The 9,896-nt window shown below is 37.2% G+C and overlaps 1 protein-coding gene across 2 annotated transcripts in view; it reads right to left on the bottom strand.

The window, feature by feature from the left end:
• Positions 1-936: 936 nt before the first annotated feature.
• phldb3 (pleckstrin homology-like domain, family B, member 3) overlaps positions 937-9,896 on the bottom strand; it is a 29,028-nt gene continuing 20,068 nt past the window's right edge. For both annotated transcript variants that reach the window (XM_038307154.1, XM_038307153.1), the window contains 8 exons: positions 7,935-8,036; positions 7,391-7,481; positions 6,799-6,952; positions 5,855-5,936; positions 5,437-5,580; positions 4,430-4,640; positions 2,325-2,410; positions 937-1,598 (listed from right to left, as the gene is read on the bottom strand). In XM_038307154.1, the coding sequence (XP_038163082.1) occupies positions 1,464-1,598; positions 2,325-2,410; positions 4,430-4,640; positions 5,437-5,580; positions 5,855-5,936; positions 6,799-6,952; positions 7,391-7,481; positions 7,935-8,036 (1,005 nt within the window). In that variant the 3' untranslated portion in view covers positions 937-1,463. The remainder of the gene's footprint in view (positions 1,599-2,324; positions 2,411-4,429; positions 4,641-5,436; positions 5,581-5,854; positions 5,937-6,798; positions 6,953-7,390; positions 7,482-7,934; positions 8,037-9,896) is intronic.

The following is a 9,896-nucleotide window of genomic DNA, read 5'->3' as shown; positions in this document are numbered from 1 at the left end:
GATTTCCAGCATGTCCACTAAATGCTTTGGTCAGGTGAAAATGATTGATTGCATGAGTTTGGGGTCTACAGCAAAGAAACCTGTATAGAGTTTTCCTGTGTGATGCCCTGCCATCACTTTAGATTTCAAAAGCATGAAAAACTCACACAAAAAAGTATAGGTATATAGAGCAGGTTCGTATGAACCCCCATGATAAACAAGAATAAAGCGACATTGGAGAGAAAATCTCCCCTTTGGGAAGAAATCTATAGCCAAACCAGGCTCAGCATGGCGTTCTTTGCCAGACCACATCTTTTCCTTCCCTTCATCTATTTATTATGTCTGGGCACAGAGCTCTGTGAACAGCCAGCCTCTTTACCAACACCCTTTTGTGTCTTGCCTTCCTTGTGCGAGGTGTCCATGATCATCTAAAGTCAACAGGCTTTCAATTGTGTAGACTACAGAAGTACATGTAGACTGGTAGACCATTTAAAAGCATTTCTAGGCGTTCTAAGTCAATTAGCTGATTAAAGTGCGGTACGAAGTGTTTTTCATATTTTTTACAATATTCTAATTTGTCAGAAAAACTATGTTTAGAGGTATTAGTTGTCAGTTTTACTCATTAGATTTAAAAAAAAAAAAAAGAAACTGAGCACTTTATAATACATAAGTCTGCACATAGGTAATGAATGCAATATACAAGTTATACTTTTTGACTGGTATTACTGAAAAAAACACTTTTTTATGATATTCTAATTATATGACCTGTACAGAGTTACATGAAGCTAAAGCAATTGCATATTATTTATAGCATCTAATATAATCTGGTAGCAGGTTATCTGCAATATCTATGTAAAAATATTTCTTTAAATTAACATTTTGTTAAAGTACTTTTACTCCCCAGCTTGGAATTGGTTTCATCATCACCAAAGAAACTTCAATAACAGACGAACAGGAGGATTTTTAAGAACATTTAGTGTTGACATAACACCAGGGTACAGTTTTATTTATAAGCAAACCAAAGCCATATAAACCTCAACAAAATAAATAATCTTTAAAATTTCATATACATTCCTTTATCTAAAAACAAATGTAAAACAGGATGGATATATCAAAGAAAACATTAAGAGTAGTGGATTATTAGAGTGGATGACTTTTAGGTGCTGGTGGTTTCATTGTAGTTAACTTTACTCCTGTAATGCTGCAATCTGACCAGCAGGGGGAGAACGAGGTCCATGTGTAAACCCTCTGTAACAGACCGCTGAGTCACCATGAGTAAGTCTTTGGAAGATCCATGTTCTGCACTGCAGCTTATGAACCTCTGTCAGTAACATAGTCCTCCTCATCTGAATTGCTGCACATCTGAGTGATTATTCACAGTCTTCTCAATCACTTAAGGCAAATTTCCAGCAAGTATGCTACGCAGACAGAAAAGGGGAACAGAACCCACATTAGAGTCTTTTCAGTAGCTTCACATATAAAGGTCAATAGCGGCTGTGCTCGTCTGTGGCAGTGACAATGACGTCCATCCAGATCCGCATGGACACGGCGTTTGAGGCCACCAGGAAGAACAGGCGATCGTATGTCTTCACGCAGAATGTAAGGCTAGGTCGAGGAGACTGAAAAGAAGAAGAAACAGAGTCTTTGGTGGCATTTCTTATTCATTTACCACAATACAAAGGATTTAAAAACCCAAAAAATATTTTCTAAACCAAATTTCACAACTGAGTGCACACAAGCATCCGAAATCAAAACCGGAGAGAGAAAATTCTGAATGTCTGCTTCCCTAAAGAATGAAAAACATCTTTACTCAGAAAACATGACAGTAAAGTGTGTCATTTTAAAAAAACATCTGGCTGCATTGATGTATAATAGGAAAAAACTGCTAGATTAAATCTTAAAGCTGATGGTAGGAATTTGACTTCAAATCAAAGTTAAACCACCTTGCTGCATTATATGGTGTAGTTTTATATGATATAGCACCATTGTACAAACAAAACTACATACACTAAGGCAGGATATCTTATTGTATAGATTGTTTTTGTTTATTCTACTAAAATGCATCCGTTTAGCAAGTACAACACATTCTATAAAAGCTAAACTAATAAAGATCTCAATGCATAATTCTATTAATATTTTTCTAAACCCATTGCTGTTGTTCTGAGAACATATTTTCTCAAAGATTATGCAAGTATTTTGAGGTCATTCCAGGATTAGAACAAGAAAATATGTTTTGAATATAAGAGGGTTTGTAGCCATTGGCCTGGTTTAAACTACATTTCCAGATTTTAAACTTAATTCTACTGACTTTGTGCAGCCAAATGAGAAATCACACAAAAACTCACAGATGCAGCTGTTCGTAGATGGTCGTAGTAAACTTCCTCAATTGCCTGAAAGTACATGACTCCTTTTAGCTTCCTCTCGTCACAGTCTGCAGAGAAAGAAGAGTCAAGATTTTTTTTTTTTCATTTACAATCTATACAAATGTTTATTAGTTATTAGTATTTATTGCTAAAGTATTACCTTCACTTGAACCTTTACTTTTTTGTGTGCATTATAAACCACAAAAATAGATGTACTTATGGATATATGTGGAGCAACAACACAAAGTAGAGCTGGACTGTAATCAATTCGGGTATTTAGCCATGGCCACACCTTGATTAGTTATAGGATATGAGGAGACTCAGCATACCACTGGATATAGGCACACTGCAGACTAATGTCTTGCTTAGCCGACTCCACTGTTATCGTCTACTTAAAGTATTTGCTTACGATTATAAAGTCAATATATGAATTCCTTTTATAATTTATGTGGACTAATTGTTCTTAAATTATATTAAACCATTTTCTGTTTGTGCTGCAGATATCTGAAATTGAGTTAGTTATTATAATAAAAGAAAAACTAAGTGTTATTTAATTTTTATAATTATTTTAATTAAAACATACAGCTCTAAATCAACTTTCACAAGTTGCAAATTTATAAAAAAAATCCAAATATGAAATAAACTTAATACTGAGGGATTTATTTATGGTTGGTCAGCACTGAAGGTAAAAGTGTATTGCCGCCACCTGGTGGACTAAATGTGTAGTGCATTTTCAGAATGTTCTGGGCAATGCTGTTTTGCCAAATGACAAAGAAAACATTAATGTTTTTGCCACATTTCCCTTAGAGGCATTTGAACTTTTTTTCCTCTCTCCAGGCATCTCTGCATCCATTATTGATTTTTTTATAGTTTATTCCTCATTTAACAGGTTAAATCTCAGTGACCTCCCCAACACTGGTCAGGTTGATCAACTCCATGAGGAGAGGGGTGGGTTGTGAGGGTTAAGAAACTTAATAAAATAATAAAAAGGGCTACGTTTCATGTACACCACTGTGGTTGATTTTTTTTTTTCATGGTTCACTTATACATTTATTCAGCCAGTGCATAAGTAATGTACTGAAAATACATAACATAAATTAATGCAACATATTATTTACTATGGTGTGGCAGCTTTGGACTGGCCCAAAAATGTGTGTTCATAGCTGGTTACACAAAGTAATGAGTAACTATGCCTTTTTCCATTGTAGCTGTACTGTGTTAGAGTTTTATATTCATGGTGGAAACTGGTTCTCTAGTCAAGTCGCAAGTCCCCAGGAGCCAATAACAGCTTCATATTTATCCTCCATTCAAATCTGAACAGCTTTCTGTCCCTGCTGATCAAACAAATCATTCATCTTGCTTCTCTTTTCAGTGAGGGGAAAAGTGTCAGTTATAAAGCATTTTTTAGTGTTGTTCTTTCTTCAACATGTCTGTCGAGTCCCCCTGAGCTCCAACCTGAGCCGTGGGGCTATGGAACCCTCTTTTCAAATATATATTATTTATTTTTATTATTGATGATGCTCCTCTTCAGCAACGTTCTCAGCATTTAACTTCATCAAAAAAAGCTTCATGTATACCGAGATTGAATTAAACACCTGCGGTCTCTATTCATAGTGAGCTGAATTCTGACAGCAATTAGCTGCGCTGGATTTTAGTTAGTGGCATCAATGTAAAGGGGGTGAATTTAAGTGCATGTATGTAAATGCGACACATTTCAGGGTTTTATTTGTTACAATAAATAAAAATAAAAAAATATATTCTTCCATCCATCAAGTAGGCTCTACTTTATGTTGGTCAACCACACAAAATATGGATAATAACAACCATAAAAATATGTGCTCGTAATGTGAAAAAATTTCAAAAGGGTTCCTGGGTTTAAACACTTTTGCAAGAAGCTACAACAGACCTTAAAATATGCTCAGCAAGGGATGGGTGGTCTTGTATTTTTACAACAATGGCCTCGTTTCACTGAGCTCAAATCGTGTGGCACACAGAAGCCTTTTTATTCATGCAAACACACAAAGCATGCAAAGTCAATAAGCGCACACACACACACACACAGACACAGCTTTGCAATCCAGTCTAACCTGTATAGTAGGCCAGCCTCCTGTGGTCTGTGTCAAACAGAAACCATCTCTTCTTCCATGTCTTGACCCTCCCTCCTCGTTTCGTCAGAAAGCCTGCGCACCGTCGTGATGTGAGCCGGAGGTCCTTGCAGCTGGCAACCCCGTGACCTAGCGACTCCACATGGGCCCGAAGGTCAAAGTTTGGAGTCAGGAAATGGGGCAGGGTGCGTTTCTGAAGGAACAAGTGAGGCTGAAGTCAGGCTTTAAATAGCGCATTTTCCATGGAAACCACTGCCAGAGCTCAGTAGCAAGAAACAAGTACACTTATTCCTGAGAATAAAAAAAGGATCTCTCTGTGGCCACATGATGAAAAATACAATCGCAGTTCAAATCAGGACTTGAGAAATTAAAAGTTATAAAGAAAAGTCACAGCAAATAGAAAGATACGGTCTAAGAAAATGAAACGAAAAACAAAAATAAGCCATAACAGAGCTGCTCAATGTGTTCATGGATATTAAAACAGCACTTCATAAAAAACCTCTAGCCTTTTTTTTTTATTGAACACATCTTTAATGCTTTTGGACAATGCAGCAAAATTAGGTTTACTATAGAAACAACATTTGATATATATTCCACTGAAATCACTTAGTATCAGAACAAGCAAAATAACGCTTTAAAGCAGAGAGCAATTTTAATTAGATGAATTATCAACAAACTGGGTCAATATTTAAGCCCATAAACACTGATTTACACAGCTAATAGGCTTGAAATGCCTGTCATAATTGGAATGTGAGTAAATGGCCTGTACTTATATATTGCTTTATCAAGTCCACTGAGCCCAAAGCTCTTTATTACATTCAGTTATTCAGACCCTGATGGTGGTATGTAACACCACACTCTACTATAGTGTCTACTACACTATTTCTTAAGTTCTGCAGCTATAATTTCATGACTTTCCAAAGGTTTATAGCTTCATTTGAGGATGAAAACATGTTTTCATACATTTAGAGTTTGTTATTTATTCATACCTCTGAACTTGGAGATGAAAACAATCTAGATTCATTTGCTTCTGGCTCTGGTCTCTGTTGGGTTTCTGGTTCTAGTGGATCTTCTCTGGAGGAGTTCAGCTCTCTTTGGCTTCTCTCTTCCAACAACAACCGCTGCCTCTCTGCCTGTTTGCATATTTATTAAAGAAAACACATTAAATTTACTATTTAAAGAGCAACAAAAATAAAAATAAAAAGCAATTGATTAGGAAGCCACAAACAACTGGAATCATGAGGCCTCCAGTTATGGCAGTTGCCAGTACAGGCAAAAGCAAACATCTGCCGTTTGTTTATTTGGACAAATACACACAAGCTGAGCTGGTGTCAGCACTACCCAGACCATGTCTAATGTAGTGTGGCACTGACAATTAGCAAGAGTTTCCCACAGCAGGCGACCTACTCTCTCTCTGAGAAGCCTCTCTCTTTCTGCCTTGGCTTCCTTCAGCTTCCTCTCAATTTCTGCAAGATCCAAATGGCACGGGCTGCAGAGATGAGGAACATAAAACATCAGAATTTAAAATCAAGCAAAAGAGTCAGTATTATCTAATATGTATTGTGGACTGACACATGTGATTTAATCAAACTGGCCTATTGTATATAAATGCATATCTGCACCAAACATTATAAGTGAGCTATAGATTCCCAACAAACATGCATGTTCCCAATAAAATTCAGCGTTAGTATCACTTCATTATTGAGCAACTTTCACATAAATGTTCACATACTTAACATTATACAGTTGTGAATGAACTGGTTACTGTAAAATCTGAGAGGATAAATTATTGTCTTAATTATTGTTTTAATCCTGGCATCAGCTGACAGCTAGAGCTGCACAGTTCTTATTGTAGAATTAACATGTCCAAAGTAAGAGTCCTAAAGGACAGATAATTAGGTTGGAAATCATATTTGAAATACTATGCTTCCGAATTCTGCATGCCAATAATATATTAAGACCGTGGAATTTCATTGCCCTTGATTCCAACACTTGATGTATATCTGTAGAAGCAAAGATGGAGGCATTGTGGTGAAAAAGCAAAATAATGTGTGTTAATCCTAATTTATACGATTGTCACAAACTTTATCAATCTTTTTTGTTTATGTCTCATAATAACATGCAGTTCTACTGACAGTATAGCTTATATGGTTAAAGTTTTAAATGGATTTAAATCCCTCTATATTAATTCAACCATTGCACATGAGAAGATGATAATTAAAGTGTCCCTGAGTTTTAAAAGTGAGATTCATAATGGACATATCTTTCATGTCCATGTTAAGCAAGTGCTTGTGTTTTTTCCAACCTTTTTCCAAAGTTTATTAAAGATTCCTGCACTCTGACAAACTCACCTTACAGCACGAGAGTTTGCTTCACTGTTGCATGGAGTGAGCAGCCCGCCACCGTTGCTGCTCGCCGGTCTGTGGCCGTTGCTGAGTCTGTGAGAGATGATGGGGGAAGTGTAAGCCTCTGTGCTTTGGCTGTCAGGAAGAGTCCGCACCAAACCTGATAATGGAAAGAAACAGAGAAACACGGTTTAGAACTGCTGTGTGTACAGTTTTATTTATGAAAGTTCAATTTCATCAATGAGGATAAAATAAAATAGACAAAAGGGGCCTTGAAAGCCTTGACTTGACTTTTTAGATCAAAGCTACTTAAGCTTTATATGTTTGTATACAAAGAGATACTACTGAGAGGATTTTAGGCTTAAAAATGCTGCTACTTCTACATTTCATTTAGTCTGCATAAAAAAAACATGTTCTGCGTGGTAACAGGCAAGCAACTTAACAGACACACCTTTGATTTGAATAAAAGGGAGGGAACAAAGCAAACAGACAAGGTGAGGACATGAGCACAAAGCATGTTGATTGTTTGCTACTACAAAAGGGTGAGCCATCTGATGAACAACGTCAGATAGAAAGAATAGGACTGATAATAACTCACCCTGCACTGAAAGCGGCCTGTCTGAAAATCTGTTGTTGTTGCGATGAGAGCTTCGTCTTCTGGGCAAACTGGCAGCTTCTTTGGAGGGTTCCTAGAAGACGAGAATGATGTAAAGTCAGAGAGTCTATCAAATAAAAGCTCATGAAAATACACATAAATCAGACCAAAAAATAATAAGTTTAACACTATGAGCGCTTTCAGGGCACACTGAAAGTTTTGACTGAAATTCTCATCTTTGGGGTTATGTCTGTTATATCGGACAGGCTCCAGGGAGCAGTCCTCTTCACATCATAGGGACTAGACAGTAGATCCATCTGGGATCTAAAGAGTTTATAAACTAACATATTAAAAACATATGCGCCTTCTCCCTTTATATTCTTTGAAGTCTGACAAACACGTTGTCCCATTGAGATGCCACTGCAGATTCCCCCGATCTTAGGATCATCAGTAACCGTCTTTTTTCAAATCTTTCCAGTTCTTTCAGGAATGAAGTGTATCATTGCACAAGACACATTAATCAACAATGACTTGACCAATTGCACACCTGTAGAGGCTTGTGAATCGTCAAAGGAGAGAGTGACATCATGCAAGGAGCTGAGCCGGTGAAGTTCGACCAATCGGAGAGCGGCTTCTTCTCCTTAGGAACCTGTTGGACCAGATTCAGTTTCGAAGCTCAGTAACGGATATGAGATGGACATTTACTAGAAAAAACGTGCTTGAAAAAACTGGAGCAATGAGGTTAAAGTACAAAAAAAAGGCTGTTGTGAAAAGTTGGACATATCACATCCAGCTGACAATTTAAATCAGAAATAAATCCAAGATGGATATAGTCCTATGAAGTGACAGCGTCTTCCCTGAAACTCTCCCGCCATGCTTGAGTTACAAACACAAGCGGTTCAGTGGCTACAATAAGTGCAGTCTTTAACTTCTGTCGACATTCTTCATCTCTTTACACGAGCCTGGTGTAAAGAAAATGTGTTAAAAGCATTTAAAGAGATCATTTCTCCCCACTGTAAGTAAAACATCTGTAAGAACATTTTCTATGTCCCTTTCCAGAACAGTGTGATCCAATCAGATTACCTCCTCATGCATGTGCTACTTTACAAGCTGTTAATCTCCCCACAGCCACAAAAATGTTAGCATTTAAGAACAAATATTTCAGAAATCAGGAACATCCTGCACACATCCAGTAAATTGTTCCAAATGTGTCTCATTTTTCTCCTCCTCTAAAACGCCACTCCCTTCTGTCATCCCATCCTACTCCCTCTCTCCTTCTTTCACTGACATTATTAACTAACCTTCAATTTTTATTTCCTTCCATATGACAGATTAATCTAGGGTCATTTGTTTGGCTTACCCTTCGCTGAATGGATATAAAACTTCTCCCAGCTTGGTTCCTTCAGTCTCACACATCCACACACGCTTAAACCTACATACATACAACCACAGCAAACACCCTCATGTTGCTTTACTCCTCCCTCTGTTCTTACCCTCCCCTCCTCCCCTCCTCCCTAGTTCTCTCCCTCCAATTTAAGCTGCACTCACCCTCTTGTACTTATTCCCTGATTTGTTTTTTCCTCTCTGAGATCTTGTCTCCTCCTCATCATAACTGATGTTGTCATTTCTTGAAAACTGATTCCAAAGGGATCAAGTCCAAACTTAGTTCAACTACAGAGTAAATAAAAAGGTTTATAAGTATCAATCAGCTGTAGATTATACAAATCTTGATTTGTTATGAAGGATTAAAATTCAGACTTGAAGACAAAGAAACTAGACTTGCTGTTCAACATCCACCATGTATTCAAAAATGCATCTCTATGTAAAGCAGGTAACCCAGATGCAAAGGGGCGCTCCCAGGTCAAAGGGATCAAATACTAATCCGAGTAAATTTGTGATACGCCCAAAGACCATACTGGAGCTTTCACACAGATTTCCTCTGTTTTTACCAAAAGGAGAGATCATAAAGATGCAGATAAGCAGAGAAGAAGCTTCATCTTGGAGCTAAGCCCAAGAGAAATCCTCCCACATAAGGATCAAGTATTTAATAAATAATCACAGTTAATATTGTAGATTAGTGATAAAATTCAGGTCATTACTTGATCTGCACACATATTTACCAGGAGCAAATTTTCTGTTGATCCAATTCAGTTTATTTATATAGCCATAAAAGCCCATTTTACCAGGACATTATAGCCAATAATATTAATATGATTTTCTAAATAAGTCATAAAAACCCTGTAAATGGTTCCACACAATTTTGTTCTGATAAGGATAAAAAGGGGAAGACATGTTGTAATAGTGCAAAGGCCTCTTTTCTTGCTTTCTCTCCTTTTACGGAGTATCTGACTCCCCTGGCTGCACGAAGTTCATTGTTCAAGCTCTGATGTTAGGATACATATATTCACATTCTAATGTGAACCCATGTATTCAATGGGAATACTTATCAATGACAATATATTGTGCATACAGGTGCACCACATTTCAAAGGTATCAAAGGATTTTATAA

This window comes from Cyprinodon tularosa, unplaced genomic scaffold (genome assembly GCF_016077235.1).
Source record: "Cyprinodon tularosa strain WSP-4 unplaced genomic scaffold, ASM1607723v1 ctg60, whole genome shotgun sequence".
In the NCBI taxonomy this organism is placed as follows: Eukaryota; Metazoa; Chordata; class Actinopteri; order Cyprinodontiformes; family Cyprinodontidae; genus Cyprinodon; species Cyprinodon tularosa.
Note: the sequence above shows the minus strand (reverse complement) of the source record. Positions and strands in the feature narration are given on the sequence as shown.